This window comes from Cebidichthys violaceus, unplaced genomic scaffold (genome assembly GCF_023349555.1).
Source record: "Cebidichthys violaceus isolate CVI_PGR_0920_01 unplaced genomic scaffold, fCebVio1.0.p SCAF_4, whole genome shotgun sequence".
In the NCBI taxonomy this organism is placed as follows: Eukaryota; Metazoa; Chordata; class Actinopteri; order Perciformes; family Stichaeidae; genus Cebidichthys; species Cebidichthys violaceus.
Window position 1 is genome coordinate 18,177,231 of NW_027176594.1, and position 25,414 is coordinate 18,202,644.

Genomic DNA, 25,414 nt, shown 5'->3' on the forward strand with positions numbered 1-25,414 from the left:
GACGGTAGGCATAGTGTTCTTGGGGTTAAAGGCCTCACCCTTTCTCCTCCAAACATATTGCTGGGCATTGTGGCCAAACAGCTCGATTTTTGTTTCGTCTGACCACAGAACTTTCCTCCAGAAGGTCTTATCTTTGTCCATGTGATCAGCAGCAAACTTCAGTCGAGCCTTAAGGTGGCGCTTTTGGAGCAAGGGCTTCCTTCTTGCACAGCAGCCTCTCAGTCCATGGAGATGCAAAACACGCTTGACTGTGGACACTGACACCTGTGTTCCAGCAGCTTCTAATTCTTGGCAGATCTGCTTTTTGGTGGTTCCCGGTTGACTCTTCACCCTCTTGACCAATTTTCTCTCAGCAGCAGGTGATAGCTTGCGTTTTCTTCCTGATCGTGGCAGTGACAAAACAGTGCCATGCACTTTATACTTACAAACAATTGTTTGCACTGTTGCTCTTGGGACCTGCAGCTGCTTTAAAATGGCTCCAAGTGACTTTCCTGACTTGTTCAAGTCAATGATTCGCTTTTTCAGATCCATGCTGAGCTCCTTTGACTTTCCCATTGTAACGTTTGTGGGCGTTTGTATCCAATGAGCCCTATTTAAATGGCCTCAGAGAAGTCACCAGCTGTAGTCACTCATAATCACTCACAAGAAGTTAAGAGGCCATGCTATGAAGCTCATTTCATTGACACAACTTTCTAAGTCACCAAAATTGTTAATTCATGTTGCTGTATGTATATTTTTGACCCAGCAGATTTTGTCACTTTTTCTGTTAACCCATAATAAAGTCATGAAAGAACCAAACTTCATGAATGTTTTTTGTGACAAAGAAGTATCTGTTCCAATCACTCTATCAGAGAAAAATCAGAGTTGTAGAAATAACTGGAAACTCAAGAGAGCCATGACATTATGTTCTTTACAAGTGTATGTAAACTTTTGACCACAACTGTAGGTGGTTCACAGTATATGTGACTTCTCACTAGTTTTTTCATACTATAATGTACTGTAATGAAATATCTACTTGTTTTAAGCCAATCAGAATTTTTGGAGAATTCCTGCTGTTTATTTGCTTTTCTAATCTTGCATAAAAGTGCTTGTCATAACTGCCCAGTGCTTTAGTTAGCCCCTGGTTTTTGCAGACTTTCGTAATGTTTTGTGTCACCGTTGTCTTTTCAATGACTTCCCCCTCCCTTGTGTCATGTTTATCCTAGTCATGTTTAACCAAGTGGTTAGTTATCCTTCTCCTTTGGTTTGGAGGAAACTGCTGTAAAGATCTGGCTGCTTATTGATGCCGTCAGAAACACTTTCAGATGTGATTTGTAGAGCCACAAAACGTTGCCAGTGTGTGACTGGCTATTGGATTGTGTGGCTGCATTTGGAAATTAAACATGACATGCATCCAATAACCTCTCAGTGCCTTTCACTTCTTTGTTACTGAAAACATTTGCATATTTGGAATTATTTATATGCTTCTTACCCGACTCATGGAGTGGTTACAGAACTAAAAGACTTCAAATCAACCAAAAAAAACAACAACTGTAGAAGAAATCCATCATCTTGGGTCGATCTGCCTAGGTGGATGTCACCTGACCTTGGACCGTGATCTTGATCTTTATACGTTACCATCAAAAAACGAGCAAAATAATTCATTTATTTGGTTTTGTTAGAAATTAAGCTATCTATTCTTTATGGCGTCGGAATTTAGGATGTGTCAGATATAGAAGATCACCGCATAGGAGTCTCCACTGTCTTTCTCGTTTGATGCGAACGCAACATGAAGATATTCATCACCTGTAGGCCGGCCAGGCACTTCTAGTGTCTTCATATGCGCACACACAGCCTTTCCCTTTCTGATACTTCTAAGGTTTGAAATCCCTGACAGCTCACCTCCTGCTGTTAAAACTCCCCAAAGCCGATTTCCTCGCCAAGAGAAGCACTTTAATGCTCATGTGTGTCCGAGCGAGTGTGTCTGCGTGCCTATCGGTACCGTCAGCAGAATAAGTCTGTTTTACCTAGACGGCCTAATTTATACGATTGTGGAAAAGCTCCCGCAGAGAGAGATGGTTTGTAGAGCTTGCAGAGACGCGCCGTTCCCCTCATGAAACCGTGGACGCCGCAGACGTTTGGTTTGACTTCAGAGCCGGGAGATGGGTTTTCCTGACACGTAGCTCCCATCCCGTTACAACAACAACCACCGCATTCCTTCTCGGCGCAGCATGCTTTTATTTCCACAGCCGTTGAATTGTTTTGGGACAAACGTATATGGAACTATTGAGTCAACTGTGAACTGGCTGACAAATAATTTAAAATCAGCAGCAATTACATGCTACACGCAATCCATCGCAGTACTATGTATGCCTGGCATGCCCATACCAGACAGCACAGAATGCATAGGCGCAGAGCTGCAGCAGTATAGATCAGGCTGCTAAAAGATGACATGAAGAGTGTTGTGTGTGTGTGTGTGTGTGTGTGTGTGTGTGTGTGTGTCATGCTCGAAAGTGACTGGACGCATGCTGAAGTTATAAATACATAAATATTGAATTTTCTTACTGATATTCCCTTTGAGTCACACTCATGCGCACATACAGTAAACACAAAACACACACACACAAATCCTTACCATCTGTCACACATTCACATTCTCACACATCTGCCACAACTTTGGGTGGAGATTCCCCAGACACGAGGAGACCTGCCAGGCAAGTAGGAGTTCCATCAATAACCACTTTGTGACACACAGACACACACACACACACACACACACACTAAAGACCTCAGCGGCTGCCTGATGGGATGGAATGGGACAGAATGAATCTTCCTGAGGAGCTTCTTCTACTGGGCTCCGGAAATCCCTTGGTCTCCTCCTGCCGCTGCCTCCTGTTGCCTGTGTGCTGACGCAGCAGCACATTTAATACGCACACAAACAAACACACACACACACACACACACACACACACACACACACATACACACTCTCCTCCCCTCTCTTTCTTCATTATCCTCACGGGGATACTCAGAAATCTTGAAAGTAAGACGGTTATTTCTCCTCACAAGACACTCACCACACGTTCCACCTCAATAAACCCCTCATTAGTATTCACCACTGAAACTCAGTGGAGCAACAGCTCGTACTGTAGCTTGTGCAAGAGGTACAGGATCACGGTCAGTGGTATGGAAAGGTGAAGCGTTTGGACTATACATTTACATAGAGTACCTAGACACAGGTGTACTGACACCTTATTACCTATTGGATTGTGAAAATAGGTCATTTCAGCTGAATAGAGGGAGGAGAGGGAGACTCCAGTGTGGTAAAAGCTCTGCATCTGGGGACAAAACAAAACAAAAAGGGGTCAAGATACAATTTTAAAGTTTTTCATGAGGTCAAAATGATTTATTGGCAAGTATAAATTATTAAACATAGGTCACCAAAATATCAGCTTGGAGGGAACATCGGTCCTAATTGCTCTTTTTTGTTAGGTGCTTGACATTTCCTCTACATGACAGCCTCAAAAGGTAACATGGACAGGGAACGGAAATTGAACCTGCCACCTGCAGGGTTAATGTTGAAAATTGCAGGTCGCCTGCCACCATGGCATCAAGGTTTTCCTAATATTTGGAAATATCATTTTCCAAAAAAGCACTTCTCAAATTAGAAAGGATTAGGGTTGATTTCAGAAGTGGCGGACAAAAACAAATGTATTGGCCGGTAAACGTTCAGTGACCTGCCATGCAGTGTGACAGACAAAAAGGAAGATAATATAAGACCCTGCTGATGGATGTTGAATTGTTAGTACCTTCATAGCCAGAAGTCCAGCTCTCCTTTGTGATGATTAAAATGACTTGTTGAGGGAGTGTGTCACACCTTTCCATACTCAGCTGAATGTTCTAAATGGATAGAGGAACACACACATCCAGCCCTCTATTTATCTTGTGTCCCCCTGAGGGCCCATCTGTCAACAGAGAGGGTCTGAGTAGCCTACATGTGTTGGCCTTGGGCCTCTCGTCTCAGTTTTATTGCGCTCTCTCTCTCTCTCTCTCTCTCTCTCTGTCTCTCTCTCTCTCTCTCTCTCTCTCTCTCTCTCCTTCATCCCCCCATCCCTTCTCTTCCTCTCAATCCTCTCCGTGGCTGTCAGCTCGTTAATGTGAGTGAGAACCTGTCATCTTTGTCTTCTGAACGGCTGACCATAAAGATGATGAGTGAACTTGGAGTTTTGAAGGCATACCCTTTCACCCGCCTAGGCGATGATGTCTCAGCATTAGAGGCGGGGCAGGGGCAGGAAAAAAAACACAGCATGCTGTGGGATTATTATCGTCACAGGAAAAAAGGGCAATTCCTCATGCAGTAATGATAGGCTGAGCAAACTTTTAGAAAAAGTAAAATACTGATAAAATAAAAGTCAACAAAGCACCAATTGCTGCATTTTGCAATATACACTGTAACTATGTGTTGGACTAACAGCTGATGTTGTAAATCACTAGAGAATACAACAATGGTGGCAGTTTTTAATTGTATATATGTCGTACAGCACTGTTTTAGGAATCCACTTCAATGTGTGTTTGTAAAGCAATAGATGTCTGCTTTTACTCACGGTACAGAAAGCAAAGAAAAAGCTTTTTATACAGGGGAAGATAGTTTGTATTTTGGAACAGCTTTACTCATGTTTAAACATGAGTAAAGCTGTGCACTCAGAATAACACAGCGAAATATTGATAAATGCTGAAACTGGTCAGCTCATTTACTCGTCACCGTTTGTTTCCCATTCGCAGCCGCTTCACCTGCGCGTCTCTCTCTCGGCAAAGCTGGCAGTCATTACAGCCGGTGTGAGCGAGTGTTTGTGTTCTGGCTGTCTTATTGACTTTTCATTTTTCTAAGTGCACGGTGCTGGTAATGAATGCTCTTTCTCCCCTAGCAGGAGAGGTACTGGTGGCACTCATTACCCTTGTGTACGAGTGTGTCTTATTTTAATGGGGACAGTTTTTATTTAATATTTTCTAAGTGTAGCCGCAGAAGCCAAATGTATTTTGGGAAGAGCGAGGACAAGTGCTTGTGGGTGTATCTGCGTGTGTTCTTTGGGGGAACACATTTTGGGAAGTGAGAGACAGAGGGTCGTTACCTCATACCTTCCATTAAAGCAACACCTCCAACTTTAAAGGTGACTTTCAACACTCAACCTTTCCCTCTCTCACTTTTTCATCTTTCATTCAACACACTTGCACACTTTCCCTCGGCCACTCTCTTGCCCTTTGCCTGATATTTTGCCTTCGCTCCCTTTCTTATCCTCTCTTTCTTTATTCTGTTGTCTTTTTGTACCTTTCACTCCCCCTTTTTTAATCACGCATGGACCTCATCTCTTATTAAACCAATGAATTCCCCGCTGACCTTGTTACCTTCTCCTATACTCAGGCTTTGCATCTATCACTTCATTATCTCTACCTTCTTACACTAATTATGTTCCCTTTTATCTAGGTGGAATCAGTCACCTCATTTCTCTGGCTGGTGTAGCTCAAAAAGTGTATTATCAAAGCAGCGGCATTAGGGGACTGAAAGGCAAAGGCCATACAGAGTAATAGATGGTTAATGATTTGTGGTAAAAGTGGGGCGAAGCAAGAGAAGGTCTGTCATGTGTTGGAGTGGGAATCGGTACTCAATACCTTTAAAGTATCCAAAGAAATAACCCAGTACCAATAGTATCAAAACTTCTCCAGTCAGACGATGCCAACATTTAATCCTTTTTGTACCCAGATCTAGGAAACAAAATCACTATTTGTATTGTTTTGCTCACAGCCAATCAGCGCGATTTAATGTGACGTGTGCTTGGCCCAATACCCCAGCAGTGCAACCCATAATGGTGTTGTTAAGTTGAACACACTGTATTTGATGGAGTTGGCACTTCAGTATGCCAAAACGCCATAATACACTACATTACAGTCATTTAGTGGACACTTTTATCCAAAGCGACTTACAATTCAGTGTTTATCTACGGGAGCAATTTGGTGTTAAGTGTCTTGCTCAAGGACACATTGACATGAGAGCAGGAGCTGGGAATCGAACCGCCGAGCCTCTGATTCAAGGACGGCCCTGCTCTCCACTTTTCCACGGTCAGTCCGTGCCTGTGTCGTCTAATATAAATTGAGTGCATACAATTTTTTTTTTTTTCCAGAAATCCTCCTTTCTTTCCTCCTTTGGATGTGGAGGAGTGGTGGTGACAATTACACAATAGGTATAAAACGAGGTACTGGATTGATATCGGTATCACTTTAGGGTACTGCTATTCGCACTGGTATCATAATTTGCTAAATGATGCCCTGCCCTGCTCATGTGTTGTTGTAGTCAGAGTCTTTATGGGCGGATTTGTGGATTTATAGCTGTGGAAATGTAAGAATATACGGAATGTAATCACATTCTCTTTTCACTCATCAGAAACATGGCGTGGCTCTAGCAGCTAAACAGTTGAATGTCGGCTAAAATTGTTTTCTGATTAGTGTGCGGAGTGAGTACTTCCATAAAATTCAATTGTTCCATTACACACAGTCTAATTATGAATCTACATCTTTGCAAATCCCCTACTGAGAAACAAATGATGTACATAACAATCATATTTCGCAGTGATCACATTTTCAGCTAGAGTGAGATCTTTCTGGCTTGATTTAGCTGAGAAACACAGAGATACTAAGTAGTCTAATTTTATCTCCCTCCCTCATCCAATCAGCGGAGTTCAGACAGCACGTCTTCCTCATTTTATCCTGCCTCTCTATGATCAAATCAATGGTTTTAATGAGGCAATTAAAAATACATAGAGCTGGGCATTAACAAACTGGGATACACTTAAGGGGTCACCAAGGACTCAATAAAGGCATGGATTTACTGCTATTGTTGTCAGTTATCCTTATGATTGCGCTTTAATTGTAGTGCTTTGGCTGCATTATGGCAGATGCGCTCGTTCATATGTGTGGGCATGTTTACCGTGAGGCATGGATTTAATGGACCATATGAAGTCATCCGTCTGCACCAGTGAACTATAGGCCTCGCACTGTTTGCTGGTGGTTGGACACAATGATACAATGACAGATATCTGCTATGTCAAGCATGAGAGTGCTCTCTTTGACGCTGGTACGGCAGGAATTTACAGGTTGTGATTATTTTCTTTGTAATGAGCATTCATTCGTCCCCTCTTTTAATACAGCGGCGTAGTAATCAAACCACTTTCATATGGATGTGTGTCGATTGCTGGAAGTGCACTCGAGATATCTCACACACTCTCTCCATTCATCTAACAAACCCAGTCGAGTCGTGGACAAAATAACAGACAAATGTGAAATTATAGTGCAACTGAATAAAGCAGTTGATAGTGTTTGACTTTGTCCTAGAGGCATTATTAAATCTGGGTGTGATAATATGTAGTGTTGTTTTATTGGATTGCATTATATTGTAAGGCATCTCTTTATTATGTCCATCGTCTGTATCTGTAAGCATTACGGGCACTAGGAAATGTTTTATCTTTTGGTTTAAATATGTCTTGAATGAACGTTGTAAAAGCTACAAGATAATGTTTACTGTTTATGCATTGGAAGGAGTTATACGACCGTGCAATGACCATCTGTTTCTTTTTCTGTGTTTAATAAAAGGACATTAAAACATCAGAAAAATGCATGCTCGTTGACGCAAGTCAAATAAGAACACCGTCTCCTTCAGGCAATACGGAAGACTTTATGTGTCTTTATGAGCGTGAAGTGTTTATTGCAGGGATAGCCGAAAACATCCCTTTAATGGTTTGCCATAAAGCAACAATGTACTGTCAGTCTTTCTTACTCTCTAGCCTCACATCCGCACAAAATTACATTTTCAGGAATTAAGAAAGGTTGTTGTGTTCTGCCTATGTAATTCTTAAATTTGCAACCAAAACAACCAAATTTCCCCAGAAGCAAATCAAAAAGGTTATATGTTAGTATTTCCATACAGCAGTTTACAATTTACAACCAATAATATTGCAAGCTGACAAAATGCTTTCTGGGGGGCACACTAATAACGTCGATTAGCATTTCCTTCTTTTGCATTGTCTGTGTGAAAAAAAAACAACATGAATAATTCAGAGTGCACCGTGGTTGAAGAATCTGCCCCAAGGTCAGAGCAATGACTCAGTATTCCTTCAGGCATGTTTGGAAAGCAAACATTTATAACTGTGTGCATTTTAGATAAAAGGATAGAATGCCCAAGCTCCCTTCTAGACTCGCATTCAATTTTGAACACCACCACATCCCCGTAGGCGCTACTGCCATGTTACTTTTACATTGTACGCACTCGGCTGATATCCAGGGGGCGCTTTCAATAACTGCAAATACTGGAATATGTAAAAATCCATCTTTGTAATTGCGAGTTGCAGGGTAATAAAAGAGTGCAAGGAACATTCATGTAGTAAGTTAAGTCAGACGTCATCTGTACTCTGCAAAAGCCATTTAATGTGAGCAGCACGCTGCCTACAAGCAGGTACTGTAAGTTGACACTAGGCTTTTATTGCAAACGTAAAAGGTCAATTAATAAAATGTCTGTCAAGGCTCACTAACTCGTATGTAAATGAAAGATGTTTTTATCTCCTGCTGCTTGCATTTGCCATGACTTCAGGATATTAATGTAATTATGTTCACAGAGCCATGCGAGTCACTACAAAGCCTGAACGATCAGATACACCCTCGGCCACAAGTTCTTCAACTTCCAACAAGGGAACAAACTCCTGATTCTCTACTATGCATATGGGGAAACTATTGTGTTTTTCTTGTTCCTTAGTCATGTCATAGTATAAGATGATCGGGTGTGGGAATGGGGCTCGCCTAAAGGTTTGAGAGGCACAAAGGAGCATTTTGTCTTGCTCTGAATTTTTGCTCTGATCCCATGGAGAGCTGATGGAGAGACCTTCGAGTGACGTTTTAAAATCTGCATCTCTTGGCCCTCAAATCAGTTTAGTGAGGCATACTTTGGTAAACAAGTCTTATTTACATATAAAGTAGGTCAAATAAAATAATTTCAACTTAAGTTACTAAGCATCGCTCTAGACAAGCCTGATCCTAGCCCGGTTTGTTTTCAGGCCTAGCTTAACCTTCATGCTTAGCTGGTCAGTGTTACGATCTAGCAAAGTAATGCAACGGTTCCTCCAACTTTCCTTCTAGTAGTTCCTCGTAGTTGTGTACTGTGAACTACACGTCAACTGCAGCTCATGTCAAATTGATTCACTTCAGCTGCAGTTATTCCCCACTTGAAATACAGAGCCTAGACCAGCACTGGGCGAAAGTACAGTGTGTTCACAGAAGTCAACGATTTTTGCTTTTTAAATGCGCCAGCAATGCATTCCTGCTTTAGGCCACTTGAGTATATTATTCATGTACTTGAACCCAAGACACAATATCAGTGCACTGTAAAAAACCTGAGTTACATGTAACAAGGGAGTCCAGCAGCACAGAGGGTCACCTGTGTCAAAGTGAGATACAGTACGCAATCTGGTAGTCTCTAATGTGCTGCCAAAGGTTGGCCTTGGCTTTGCTTATGTTGCTTTCAGTTTAATATTTTATTCCTCATGCTATGCATTTAATATGTGCTGCTCTGTGACCATGACAGTTCTTTCTTTACATCCCCACCTCCTTCTTTATGAAATTATTCATCAGTTCATAAATAGATTAGACTTTATTTTAACTTGTTTTATTAAACTTCAGACGTGATTTTGCCCCCCTCCTTTATAAAACACCATGTGTTTTACTGACATGTACACAGTTGTATAACAACTAGGATGACAGACATAGAATACTACAAAAATCTGATCATAACCACAACGATTGTCTCTTCTGCAGGATGCCCAGTATAGACTTATTGAATCCCATCACCCTTTCATCAGGATATCCTTTAAACTGCGTATGAATGTGTGGAGCTGCATGCCACAACCTTTACCTGTCTTTTCATCTCCTACCTCCTACCATTTCATCTTCCCTCCATCCCACAGCCCTGACTCCAGAGATCAGGATGATTAATGTAGACGACAAACAGCACTCATTTATCTCTCCCTCTGTCTCCTTCTATCCTCCCTTACCATATTAATGACTGTAATCAACTCTAAATAAATAATTTGTGTCCCTCGGTGCATGAATCTCACCTTCCCACCTGTGGCAATTTCAAAAGTTGAAATAAAAAGTGCAATGCATTGAATTCTTCTATTCTCCTCAGTGTGACCCTCTCCTCCATTTCACATATTTTCCCTCATGTATCTTTGTCTGTTTCTTTTGAGAGACACCTTGAGGAGATTAAAGGTGTGCTGTGGGTTTGATGGGTAGAAACACAGTGATGCAGTGACCCTCTTGTTTCCTGCTGTTGCATCATGGCCATGTTGCATGCTGTTTACTTTCAAAGGGCCAAAATAATTGCTTTCTCTTTTGCCCTCTTCACTGCCTCCATTATTCCCTTGCTCCTTGAACGGTGCCGTGCCGCACTTATCTGTCAAAGTCACAATGGCTCACTTTCAACTCCAGTCAACTCATTTTACAGCAAGTTGGCTCATAAGCTGACCGTTGTCTCTGGGTTTCTGGTGTTTCTCAGGCGTGAGGGTCACCCTCTTCTTTTTTTTTTCCGATGTCTGCGATGCGACACACACACGGCCTGATTCATATTTTTTAAAGCTGTAGTTAGTGGTGGCGTTGTATTGGAATGCATTGTATTTTTGTCAATGCAGACCAGAAACACAAAGGGATGACCTATTTTTGCAGGCCAACCTGAAAGTTCGCATCACACAGGTTCCCTCGACAGAAAATATGTTCTAAAAAAAAACCCACATTCATGATACTCACATGTTTTTATTCAGCACCATAATCATCACAAATAAACACCACTTTTATGATTTGTGTAGCATGAATGCAATTGGTGGTTATGATGACGTTTATTTGTCTCATTTATTTGTTAGCAACCTCCTTTTTTAAGAACTTAAAATCTTCACAAGTGGGGTATTTATTGACATATTTTATGTTGTAGAACAAAATGTTGAGATCTCTTAAGCTCGTTTTTACCACAGACCTTATTTCAGTCATATCACTAAAAGCCCTTTCCAAAAAATCCCAATGACTTTGAGACGAAAGAACCGGAAGTGTAAAAATACTAATTAATTTCAGGGTTCGAGGCATGATGTTTTTTGGGTTGACCTTCCGTCCGCACGTACAGTACATCATCCCAGTCGAGTTTTGTAAACGCGAAATCTCAAGAAACTTTTCAAATTTGAAACAAACGTCCACTTGGGCTCAAAGATGAACTGGTTGGATTTTGATGGTCAAAAAGCAGCGATGAGACTGAAAAAATATTGTGTTTTTAGCAGCAAATGAATAATCACAATCCTCTTTCAGGGGTCTGGAAAATGTGAGGTTGCAAAAGAGAACTTTTTTTTATTTACATTCAAGGGCAGCTAAAACACCAATACAATAAAACATAAAGGATCATTCATGCATCTAGCAAAAGGGAAAGGTTTCAGAAGAGTGAACATAATAAAAGAATTAAGCATTTTGTACATTCCACTTTAAATGTTCTGGACGCCGTACTTCTTCACATTAATAAACACTTTTTTAATTGGTTGTGATGGCCGTCAAATCTCTACTTCTACAAGGGCTCACAAGCTAATGTGGAACTAAAGGCACACAATCGTTATTTTTTTACAAAAAAAAAGAGGACGGTTAGAAACAATTTATACATTTCAATTAAAATGTCTACACATGCGCCATGCGTTGCTTAATGTGGTTTGCACAATTTCCCCGTAGGAACATTTTCCCTAGCAGAACACACAAAAGAGCCCAGTGGGCTTTTGAATATTCATTGAATTTGACATTCTAGACAGGAGAGGAACTGACAAGCATATCAGCCTGACTCACTCAACAGAATGCTCATCTTAATCCACTGATAAGCCTCGTCATGTTTGAATAACTAATCAGGAAGTTTAGAGAGTGAAATCCAGTCAAAGCCAAAATTATTCACCTGACATAGAAAGTTATTTTTTTGTTGGTTTGTACAGTTTAAATACAAAACAAAAGGACAGAAATTGTTGTTGTACAATGCAATCTCTATTTACTCTGTACAAGTACACACAAGAAGGACACAGCCTTTGTCTTCTGTCCATTCCTAAAATATGTAACGTTGTAGTGCTCCTGCTTGCTCTGGTTCATTGCTTTTGACTGCGTGATTAGTAATAAACACACAGATATGCACATACACATTAGATAGTTTGCATACATGAATAAAAAAACGTCCTTGTGGCCACATCACTAAGTGGGAGAGTCAATTTGGCAAGTGTGTTTGTATATGTATGCACGGGTTGGTGATCATTGGAGCATAGCCAAAGAGAGGCTAAATGCCAATATAGGCTAAGGGAGAATTTGCTCATCGAGTTTAGCTGACAGAAATTAAAAAAAATCACTGCTAGCAAACTTTCTTTTCAAGTAAGCAATTCTGCCTGAAGTCTTCCAGTGTCTGATTCAGTGGATTTTTGTGTCAGATAACTGTTTGGACTGTGCCTGTGCGTGTCAGACAGAGGGAAGCTCCTCAGAGCGGTTATATCTAAAGCTGTAAGTGTGCGTGTTTGTGAATATGTGGGCATATATAGGCGCTTTCACCAATGTTCTCGTATTTTGAGTTTTCTCTTCGGTAGGAACGCAATATAGTCCAGACCTGTCATAGGAGTGATGTGCAATGAGTCTGATTTCAACCAAACCTAATTCTTTTCACTAATGAATTGGACATTTCAATACTTTGACCCAATTTTCAGATTGAACACCCTTTATGAATTGCACTCGACATTATCCCGTTTGACTCTGCAGTTGGAATTTGAGGGTAATTGAATTCTAAATGTATTCATATAGCCTAACGATATCACCATTCATTTAAATTGACTATTGATGTCATTGCTTAACTCTACAATATCAACATGAGCATCTCAAACTGCAAAACGACTTTGATCATGACCCCTCTCATTGCAGTCATCGATCGTCTTGCTGTGGCAAGACGTTTTTCCTATGAACTATTTATTTTTGATTTCATCGTCGGTACAACCCTCAAGCGTAACGCCATTAATAATGCTCGTTATTTCACCCAATTCATTTGCTTTAGCAGGTCCCTTAATTCCGCTATAGACTTTCCTTCATGGATCTCAGAAGCAGGACTTCAATACAGGAGATATGATGCAGGACGCTTAGCCTTTAGGCGTTAATTATGCCAATTTACAATTCTCATGAATGAACGCTCATTTACTCAGGTGGCATTTATCATGTTTACACTGGCCGTTTGCATAGTTATTTTGAAGTCAGGAGTGTTTGTTGAAACTGACGTGGCACACTCGTACGAACCCACCATGCGGAAAAAGGAACAGAAAGTTAAAGAGAAATGTTCTTGCATGAGGTCCGATGTGCATAGCCGAAGACGAAGTCGGTAAAGCTATAGATTGACAGTTCATAAGTTGCATGAATGTATTCATTTGGAATATCGGTATGTTTGACAAAGCACATTTTTCACTAGAAAAACATGCAGAGAAAACTTTTATTTTGAAATCTTTAAAACTAAATTTCAGCCTTAAATTTAAAGAATTTCAACTTTCTAAAAACTTTGCAAAAACCTGTTCTGAAACACACCTTGTAGCTATAGGCTTTGTGACTGTTTGATTAAATGTGATTAATCTGAATATGAAAATATAGACTCACATTGACTGTGGCAATATTATGCCTATGATTACTCCATGAGGCAGAGCAGTGCCCATTTTAGTCACTACTTTGCATTATCTCTTTTATCATACAGTACAGGACAGAGTATGTCACAGGCACACATTTTTTGGAGCGGTAGAGCCATAAAGATGCCCTTTATCCTGTCAGGCCAGCTATTATGACTCCAGTAGAAAGTAGATTTTGCTGACGCTGAAGAGACCTGAAGTCCCCCTAACCTTTTTCGTCTTGACTATGTATCTGTTGAATGGGCCCGGTCTGGAGAGCCCAGGCTGTGCTCCAATTCATAAAAAGTGAAAAGTGATTTAGCCAATGGCCAGATCCAGCCAAGCATTAAAAGAGCCAGAAAAAACCTTAAAAACAGTCATAACATCTGTATCTTACAATGCAAGGACACTAAAGTTTAAGTTATATAACCTCATATTTCACTTAAAAGCCTTAATGCTATATTTAGCATATTGCCAGAATTCTGACCTAAGGAAAACTATAGAGTGATTTAAATGAGACAAAATATGGTCGACTCTCTCCACATAGCCAAAGGACTGAAACTACCTAATTTAAGAATGTTTCTTGGCTGGAGTGTGTATTAGCATTCACATATGCAAATATGCATGGCCAGGGATGTACGCAAAGACTGTTCAAGGCCTGACACGAGCGTGGAGAACAAATATTTACATGAATGTCACATTCTATTTCACCCACTCTTGTGATCTCTCATCTTCAGGAATGTGAGAGAGGGATGCTGAGGGGAAGAAAGGTGAGGGTGCTGGGGAGGCACATCACAAAGCACATTGAAGCTGATTTTAATTCAGATTCATCTTGACCTGTTTGGGAAAATCAGCCATGCATGCACTGTTTACGTGGCTAAGCTACACTCTTTTTTTTTTGTACTTATCCCCCAAACCCTGTCGTATTGAGTCATATCCCATCATTGCTAGAAGCCCTAATTTAAAGACTTAAATTAAAAAATCGGGATAGCAAACCCATATAACTTTATTACGGCCTCAGTGCTTTAATGTTCAGTAGTAAAAAAAAAAAAAAAGTTAAACAAGCACCAATTTAATGTCCTCTTTTCATTAATTACAGAATACAAATTGGAGAATCCCATTGAAGTATTAAATTATTTCTTTTCTTTTACCATATTCAGAAGTTGAGATGCAAGAACAAGAAAGGGATCCATCTTACGGAGGCAGTTAATTGAAAATTGTGATGAAAAGAACCTATAAATACATAAGTGACAGGGTCAGGGTCGTTTAGCGAATCATCCTTTTGGTGGATAGCAGTTGTAGAAGTGAATCAGAAGCACTTTATCCACCCTCAACATCCAAACTGACTTCGATGTGCCCTTGAAGATGTAATAGAAAAACTCTACAAGGCTGTAATAGCCAATTCCTAGCTGTCCATCTGTGTAGACCTCCTTACTCCTTTGACCCATCCAAACAATTAGCTTTATTCACATCCAGCAGACACAAAGCACCATTAGCATTCATGTAAAAGCCATGTCTCTGGACACCAGATGAATGTAATTCCAATATTCACTTTAATATGAGCGCGGCTTTGGTTTCCACCAGTTCCTGGCTTTTTAGCTGCTAAACGCTCCACTGTGTTCAACAGCTACAGCAGTTGTTGTTGCTTTGTCTGTCTGCAGCTTGGTGCTTGGCAGGTATAGCTTACAATGGGTTTATCGGAGCTTTTCGACTAAAAACAGCTGTCTCTGGTACAAACCACTGTAACAGTTAGTTAGTTGTCTCCTGCCTACAGAAACCTCACGTTGCACTTCTTAACAAACGAATGTATTAAATAAATGATGACTAGGTGAAAGAGTTACTTGAATAATTGATGAATGTTGTTGGATGCGTTGCGCATTCTGAGTGCCCAGAGTTCTTTATGAATGTAACGTAAGGACATTTTCATAATAATACATATTTCACGGTGGATTCCAGGCTATGATAATATTTGATAGTGTTAAAACATGACTTTATTGATGACCAAATGAAGAAAAGAAGTCCACCACACTGTAATAAATTCCCACAAAGAGTGGAAATATTGCAGAAACTGATGTTAATGACCTCAACACAAGTGTTATGGTATAACTGTATTAATAAGCAGGGATGTGCACGGAGCTGTAGTTGCCAAAAGGGCTTCTGTGTGAACCATGAAAACCAGAAATGAACACGTGTGACAGCAGGCATGTACGAAAAGGCAAAAAGTGAGCGAAGCATGCATTCATTATCCCAAATGAAATGCAGTGTTTGTGTTTTAAAGTGGTAAGAAATGAAACACAGTGCTCTGGCGCCATGGTGAAAACATTCCAATGCCCGTGATGGCTGCAGGGAACCCTGATGGCTCAGCAGAGTGAAGCTCATGTCATAAGCTTGAAGAAGTTCAGATCTGACTCAGGACTTCAGGTACATGCACTGTACCGTGATAGTTCTTCTTTCTTGTCCTTTAGCTTTGTCATTACTGAACAATCCTGCTAAGGGAGGCACTTGTGACAACAGAGGCGATCCTGTCAGGAAGTGATTATTTAAATCAGTGCATCAATTAACGTGTCTGCCTAACGAGGAGTCCTGTTGTTATTGGTGACAGCAGAATTACGTTGGTGTTATCAGTGGGAGAGACATTTGGAAGGGGCAAATTAATTGACCTAAAAGCACTTAATTCACACAGAATTAGCATTAGCTACCTGCAGATCGCTAACAAGATGAAACCGAAAAGATCAGATAGTTATTATTCGACAAACCACTTCTCATGTTGCTGACAATGGAGTAATGTCATTTCAAAGTGTCTAATTTTCCTACGGATCGCTGCAGAGAGCTTTGATATCCCCTGCTTCTTATGCTTTATTCTTTTCACTGTTTGTCAGCGTTAACAGAAGCAACATTTCCGAAGCGACATCGGCTATAATAAGCCTTTATTCCATTTCAAGTTTAGAGGATTACTGACTGACACATCAATTTTGAACTAAACTCCAAAGAAGTTTTAAAGCATTAAAAAAAAAAAACATAAAGGGAACACATCTATGGTTTAATTTTCCATTGCTACACCACATCACTCTTCATTTGCATGAAGTAAAACTGCTCAGCGGAGATGTTTCCGCCATTAAACAAATGACTTCTGGCCACTTTGTCTCATCTTGTTGCTGCTGGTGTGAATGCACACACATATAGAGTACCAGATTGCTTTCTGTTCATCCCATAAAAAAGATGTTTTTCTTCCCAGGTTCATTTCAATTTAGCGCTTAAGCCATAGGCACAATTCTTAAGTAATTGCACATTACAGCCCAAGTGCAAAGAGAAGATTGAGTCATTATACTGTACTTAAAGAACAGATCATTTCATCAGCAGTTGTCTCTTTCTGTAAATAGTCATTACATTATCAACAGTCACATAATGTCTTCCATTACCTCTTTGTGTGATACTACTGCTCTTTTTCTACAGTTGATGTATACAGTAAATGTGTCTGATATAACAGCTGACTATGTTTTTGGCGGTTGTCACTATCATGGAAGCAGCACATCTCCTGCTGTTTCAGAATCTTGTATACACCTCTGATAAGACGACAAGAAGGAAGACAAATCTGTGAATAAAACAAATCTTTGGAAATATGCTTACCTGAACCCATGTTGGAAATCGTCACTGCGAGCTGCTGAGCGGAACAGCCAAAGAGAATAAGTTAGATGTCTGTGACAGCAACCGGCACAGCACATCTCCACATTATACCAGCTTCACTTTCTTTTCATCGCTACTTCATAAACTTAAAACCTCTTTTTTTTTTTGTATTTCTCTTTCACCTCTTTCCATACTCTCCCCCTTTCTCTAACTGTCAACCACCCCCCCTCCTTTTACATTTGTAACTTAAATGCACACACCTTGCTTTTGGGTGATCCTTTAACGACACAAATGTCAATTGCTTTTTCACACAGTCGCTGAAGGAGAGAGAGGCTTTAAGGAGGGAGAGAGAGAGAGAGAGAGACAGAGAGATGAGAAAAAGAGCTTAATCCTAGATTGATGGCTGCTAATAAAGTTTGATTATTACTGACAAGGCACTCTGGGTTTCTAATTGACACTTGTAAAAGCTCGGGAGACCAGACAGTGAAGAAAGGGGAAAAGGGAGAGATGCTTTTCTTTTGGCTCAGGGATGTTGGCATGGCAGCGCCTAACAGTCCAAATCACAAAATGAGAATACTGCCAACAAGACCACTGTTGGTAATTTGGCAACTCTGTCGGTAGATTAATCAATTTCTTTTAAAATCTCACTGCCAATGATTTCTTGAAAAGGCACCAGCCACTAATCTACAATGTTCTTTCAATTGTTGTAATCGACAAAAAAACAAAACAATCAGTAGCTTGCTGTCAGATAACCAAAGACAATAGCCTCATACCTTCTCTGAGAACTGAGAATGGATATCATGACAATACATTTATATGCACAATATTATTTTTTGACAGAACAAAAGTTGCCATAGTTGAGTAAATTCTCTCCATCTTTTCACTCTTTTTTATTTTGTTATGTCTTTGTGTTGTAGAACACACTTTTTCCACATTATTCATGATGTATAAATATACATTACTTTTTAGAATGAGTACTTCAACATAGGGAGAAACTGTGTAATTTGTCCAAAATATTGTCTTCAAAAATGATTCATACATTTTATTTGTCACACCCCGCATTTCTCTTCAAAGGATTTTTTTTTTTTTTTGTCCTCCAGGCAAAATCATAAAGGAAAATGTAATTGAAGGTGAAAGTTAGAATTCGTAAGTTTCACAGGGACCTTACAAACTCCAAACACAACGTAGCCATGTCTGACTGTTGTTTGACTTCTAATTATAACATGTCACCACTGAGGTCCCAGCTTGCAATTCATCTTTACTGTGACAGCGTGTGTGTTACACAACCTACCCACACACTGCTTTGCTTCCATGATTAAAAGACAATCTATGGAATAACAATCTGCAATGTTTTTATATTATTTCATGTCTGTTCCTAGTGATTGTACATAAACAACTCGTGAAAGCTAATTTTGAAAGAGGGTCTTCAGCCAAGTAACAAAAAGAAAGCATCTGTATCACCTTTAGTAGTATCTGGCCATACAGATTTGGGTTTTGTATGCTAAGGCTTTGAGATGTTTCATCTGACATGTAGGCTGCAACCCAAATTCAATTGAACAGAATAGAATTCAGTACCCTTACCTGAAACAGCCCCCTCTTTACTTCGAATAACCCACAGAGCACACTGTCAACAGTTTTCATCGTTTCTTCAGTAGAGAGTAATTCCAACCAACAGCTTGTTCTGTGGATTATAAGTGGGGTGTCTGTTGTGTCTGTCGTTTTGTATGTTCCTACCCAGACGAAACGATTTTTTTTTCTGTATGCTCCTAATGACTATACGTATCACATCAGAAGCGGACCCGATATTTGTACTGATACTGCACTGGTGTCACAGCAGGACCACACTTTGAGACGCGGAGGGTTCAGACTTCAAATCCCTCTGTGGTCGTTCAATACAAACCTTTGTGCACTAAGGGTTTTGTAAGGAGCTTTGGAAAGAACCATCTACCAGATGGCCCGTTTTATGTGCCTTGAATGCTCCTCTGTTATGAATCTTAACCCGGTTCCCCTCTCTCTCTTTCTCTCCTATCTCTCTCTCTCTCCTATCTCTCTCTCCCACTTCTACAGGTTCAGAAATGGTAGAGGCTCAGTGTCAGAGGTTTGAGGTGAGGAGTGCAGATGGAGAGAGAGTTCTGTTCTCTGCAGATGAAGAGGAGATCAGCATCGGCACCGAGAAACTGAGAGTCACAGGTAAATCGTGCCGTATACTCACAAAATGACCGACGTGGTGTTTGTACATGTGCACAAGAATGCGCATGTGGGTGATGCAATACACAGTCCTGCCAGTGGTTTCACATTACTTCACCGATCAGCAGGTTGTGGTGCCGCCCCAAGATGTGCAGCAATGTGCCAACAAAGGCAGGGAAGAATAAACCACAAGTAAACATGGATGTTAACAATTCTGTATTGTAAATAATTTAATGTTAACATGTTTTATCAAGAAGAGAACACATTTGCTAGAGCTTATGAAGTCACATGGAGCACCACTGTATGCACATAGCATTTTTTTTTTTTTTACCTTTAATATTAGCTATAAAAGGTCTTTGGTTTTCATGCCTCCAAAATGTGTTTGCAGTACAGATGAATTAGTAAGGACTTCCATAAGGCAGAGTGAGGCAGGTCTGTTGTCTGCCACACAGAATGCTGTCCTGAAGTGAAATTAATTCCACGTTCAAATATCTGACAGATAACGACATCATCATGACTTTTATCGCCGTCTGAATTGTGATTAAAAGGGCAGTATCAATCATACCAGTGTAAAACAGTGCCTCTTGATAAAGCTATAAACACATATATTGAATAGATCACTGTAGAGGTCACAGTTTTGACAAGCTTACGCTCATTCTGTTCCACATTCATGAGGAACCGATTTTTGTTTCCTGATTCATGAATGGGCTGAACAGGGGTGGACCTACAGTGGGCTCAGACTAATTTGTGAAACAAGGTTACTTGAGGACGCACACGGCTTACAGTACACACACACACACACACACACACACACACACACACACACACACACACGTTGTAGGCTGTTAAACAGAGTGCTCCTGATTAGTGCAGCCAAACAAGACTTGGGTCAGCAAGCAGAGCCATTTTTTTTTGCTGAATCGAGAATAAAAAAAGGTTAGAACAAGTGAGAGATACAGTGGGAACTGAGAGAGGAAAAGGGGAAGAAAGCCAAAAAAGAGACAGATACATAAGAGGTCTGAGAAAAGCCAGGTGAGCATAATTACAGAGGAAAAAAGAGACAAAGCAAGTTTTGGTGCACTATTCATATGTTTCTCTCTCATTTACTTATTCTCTCTTGATCAATTTTAGTGATTATCAAAAGGAATAGTTTGTATATGCGTGCGATTATTGGTGTCCATGTTTCATCAGTAGTTCTGCTATTTAATTTTTATAGAACACACAAAACCCAATTTAACTTTTACAAATACAAAACACACACATACACACACACACACACACACACACACACACTGGCCTGGTAAAATGTGTCCATTAGAGGCACATGAAAGAATGTTGCCAACATCTAATGTTTGATTGAGGTCAAAGATAAGAAACTGAACATTGGGAATGCAACTATCAACACATCCATGCCTTTTTAAAAAGAATACATGTTGCTCTAAGGAAACAAAATACATCTGTTGCTTTTCCCATAAACTTTTCGAAGTCCACATGAACCACTCTTTACATCAGCATGAATTAGATCCACCGCACAGCTCTTATTTAAAAAGGAAATATGTCACTTTTACACGTGATTAAATTCTAGTGGTTGAGTTTTCATTAAAGCAAAACATATGGTAGGCTAAGTTACCATATGACCGGTACAGAACAATGTAGCATTTTAAAGGCTTTTTCAGGCTACATTACATAACTTCACATAGAACAATATTGGCATATTGTGTGTGGAGACCCTAAAAGGTGGCGATGTCTAGAGGTGTTCCATCTTTAATCCTCGCTCGTCCCCAACTCTGGCTGCTTCAAGTAGAGATAGCGAGTTTATTGCTTTTGGGGATATTTTCATACAGCTAGGAGACAATGGAGCCATAGAATTACAACTGATAGAGTGTGCGCTGTAACACGATGCTAAGGGAGGTGATGGAAGCATTTTAATCGCTCACTTTCTAATATTGTCATATCTCACACCTCTACTTACTCGTGATTTCCATTTGTCAAAAATATAAATCCAGTGTGAAAGGTTCTAAAGTACTGCTTCTGCTTTAACACACTTCGTGGGTACGGTGTACCACAAAAGGTGCCACCTGTGACAACTCATAAACATTCCATGTGCACAGTGCTGAGGAGAGCATCTCAGACAATTGTAAATATAGAAGTGAAAGCAAAAAGGAGTCAGGAGCTGGAAGAAACACGGCCGGTGGTTGACAAAATGAGAAACATCGTTGTAAAGGGTAGCAATCCATCGAAACCTTTAACTGCCGTCGCTACAGTCGAAAGAACCGGGAGCTTGTTCTCTTCTCTTGTTTCCTTCTGCTGGCAGAAGACACCCATTTGTACAGTGTTCAGTATACCTCAGAATAACAGCAACAGTTACCTTTCAAGTTGTGGTCCTTTGGATGTACAACTGCACCGTTGATCCTGCCAATGAGCAAAGTTCTCTTGTGCAGTTTTACATTTTTAGCAGTGCTGATGTTGTAACACGCTTTCTTACGGTCTCAGCGGGAGCCATGACCAGCACTTCCCCCTAAGCATCTGTTCAGGGCTGCAGGCTAAAGCAGGGGTGCTTGCTGCACATGGGGGGGGGGGGGTTAAGCACTACATTATATCAGAGCCAACCCTTTTTTTTTTTTTTTTTACCAGCGATTATGTTCATACTGCATTAGTAAAATGTGTTTTTGTGTGGGCGAATGTTATGCCACCTAGAAAAATCCTGCGCATGACTTGTAGTTCAAAGTCTCTTAAAATACTTTGTTAAGGTTAGGGAAATATTATGCCTGTGAATGCTTAATTAAAGTCAACACTGTCTCCCAGTGAGAGACAGAACATAACCAGGGAATGTTTATATTGCTACTGAAATATTCAAACACAATTTGTACGACACACAGAAGCATTGTGACATACATTTTAAGTGTCTGCCTCAGCTCCAACAATAGACGTATGATGCAATGATGCGCAGGCTTTCACTCAGAAGACGGATACGTTTTCTTCCCCTTCCTTTCATCCACTCTTACTCTTTCTACAGGGAATGAAGGTGTGGTGTTCAGCCATTCCGTAGAGACGTCACATGTAAGGGCAGAACCTTTCCAAGACCTAAAGTAAGTACTCTAAATGATTGTGTGGGTTTGCGTGTGTGTGTGTGTGTGTGTGTGTGTGTGTGTGTGTGTGTGTGCGTGGGTGGGTGCAGTCTGGCACATTGACTCACTTAACAAGTTCCATTTGATGTTAATATTTTAATTGTGGTAGAATATTTATAAAGTGTGTGTTCTTATGAATAATTTCTGAGATAGTAACACCACAAGTAACAATTTTAGAAGAAACAAAAAGTATGTTGTTGAGCCAGTCCTGTGGCACAGTGTGCTAAAGATGTAGAATCAGCTCACTGCAGAACCGGGTGTGCTGCTGATTGGCAGTCTGACAGGCCTGACAGAGGGAGCAAAATACCTCTGGGCTTCAGTGTGTAAGGGTCAGGCTTTAACCAAGTGGAGCCTTCCAGTGACACATGCACCTGAACACATGTAGTGCACGGTGCATGCTCCCTTTCTCCTGTTTACTAGAAGGGTTTATCGGCTTTTCAGCTTGTACTTGAATTCTATAAGACACAGTTTGCATCACAACAAGTTGCTTCAAACTGTTGCGAGCTAATGAGGGCAAGTCCAGTCCAAATGATAACTGATGGAACGTTTTTGTTTATATTTTCTTCATACAAATTGGGTAGAAAAAACAGAAGATATGAAACAGAGTTCTTGTGACTACAGGCAGCTCCTCAATAACGAAACGCAGGCTCAGCTCAGTCTGATCTAAAGTTGCTTACAATTGCAATAGCTCAGACTGTTGGTTATCCTCTAACTGCGATAGGATGGATCACATCAGCTGAATGTATGTTTGTTCTCCACATCCCCTCTCCTGAAGCGTGATCTGGGTGTCTGTCATGCATGTGTGGGGTTCCTTCATTACTAATGTCTCAGCTTCATTCAGGCATTGTCTGTTGACAGGATTTAGCTGAAATAGCTTTTGGCCAGGGAGGAAAACACAAACAGGGAGGGAGGAAGCGAGGCGGAGAGGCAAAGCTGACAAGGTGACGGAGGAAACCAACATGCATGGAATGCTGTGTACAAGAGAATAGAGCGAAGAGAGGAGGAAGAGATATAATTGACTGGATAGAGGGAGAGGAAACAGGGCTGGAGTAGGGGTGATGAAGAGGACAATCAAAAGATAGAAGGAAAAAGAAGAAGACAGAGGGGCAGAGAAGGGTGACGGAGGGAAAGAGTTCAGGAAGAGGGGATGGAAGTTAGTGTATAGAAGAATAGATCAAATCGAACTGGCTCCCGCAGGGAGATTTAGTTGTAGCAGCAGCACATAATGGGATACAGAAAAATATGAAAGCATTCGGTGTGTGCAAAAGAGCCACAGTTCCTACATTTGAGATATTGAACCAAAGTAAAGGCCCACTTGTCAACTAAAAAAGTTGCATGATTTGTGTGTTTTTCTGCGAGACAATGTTTTGTGTAAGTTGATCACACCAACACGACATTATGTATCTTTAAATGTGAGAAATTGTAAGACAGTGCTGGTTACCTGAGACTCTTCTTGAGCATTTAATTTCTTGATTCAATCATGCGCGTAATCAGCTTGCATCAAGCTTGCCAGCTGCGCCATCAATGGCTTATCCCTCTCTAAAACATTTATAGGCACCTTAATAGGGTCTGAAGTTGATTTTTTTTATCCTTCATTTTGTTGCATTGAATAAATTGCTCGCTCAAGTTGATACTTAATTTACGCAAATGGTTGCTAGTTAGAACTGCCGGAACCAAAGCTATCTCCCTCCATCTGTGCCACTCTTTTAGTTTAAATGTATTCCCACTACCTTCATTCTCATTGCCCATGTTTTGTATGTAGCGTGGCTCAGTGAAGAGTCCAACAAGGGTATGGAAAGTAAGTAAGATCGAGGGGTGCCTCGTTCTCTCAGTGATCCTATAGACTTGTAATATTTGAATGCAGCATGGGGCATTTGTAAAATGTGTTCTTTCTTTTCCCCCAGTATTCCTCGTTCTCTTCTCACTATATTATTCCAAGCAATAACCTAAAAAGAAAAGAAAAATACGTTAAATAGATTCAGTGAGACAGAGAGAAATGTATATTATTGTGCACAGAGGTATGAGACGGTCGGACAGAGAGAGACAAAAGAATGTGTGAAAGTGAAGCAAAATGGCTAGTAGAGGAAATAGGACCCCGTACATACTGAGGGATCAAAGGAGAGGAGAGGGAGGAGGCGTCTTGAGTGAGATTAGTTGAAGGAAACCGAGAAGTGATAGAGGGAGGTGTGGAGTTAGGTGGGGATGGAAGGATACAGGGGGGAGGAGGAGCGAGAACATTGGGTCAGCGGACGGGTCAGTGCAGATAAGCAAGGCGAGGAAACCCGCGGTGAAGGTGAGAGAAGGAAAAAAAGGAAGCACTCCAGTGACTGTTGCTACAAACGCACGACATCGGCTGTTTTCATCAAGTTTAAGACTGTTTTATATCATATTATATATATATATATATATATATTAACACTTCTGTAAAACTAATTATTGGTGCTAAAAAACACGTAGTGTGTCAGTTTTGCCTGCAATTGCCTTGTAAATATTACATTAACCATGCACCCGCACAAAATCTGCTAACATAAAATAAATATACTGACACACCTAGAACGCATTAAGTACAACCCACCCATTATAGTGCACACACACACACACACACACACACACACACACACGCAAGGAATTTATGGATTAAAACCTGCATTAAAACACAAATTTATGGCATGCATGACGTGAGACCACTTATCACCCCACACACAGCTTTGTCAGTGCCAGCGTAAGAATACATCAAGAACAGCAAGTGACATGCATAAAGTGAAACAC

General features: G+C 40.5%; 1 protein-coding gene across 1 annotated transcript in view; it reads left to right on the plus strand.

Annotated features, from left to right (window-relative positions):
• Positions 1–25,414, plus strand: part of LOC137885338 (zeta-sarcoglycan) — a 297,134-nt gene that overhangs the window by 234,226 nt on the left and 37,494 nt on the right. The window contains exons 5-6 of the mRNA XM_068727562.1: positions 19,398–19,520; positions 22,534–22,606. Coding sequence (XP_068583663.1) covers positions 19,398–19,520; positions 22,534–22,606 — 196 coding nt within the window. The remainder of the gene's footprint in view (positions 1–19,397; positions 19,521–22,533; positions 22,607–25,414) is intronic.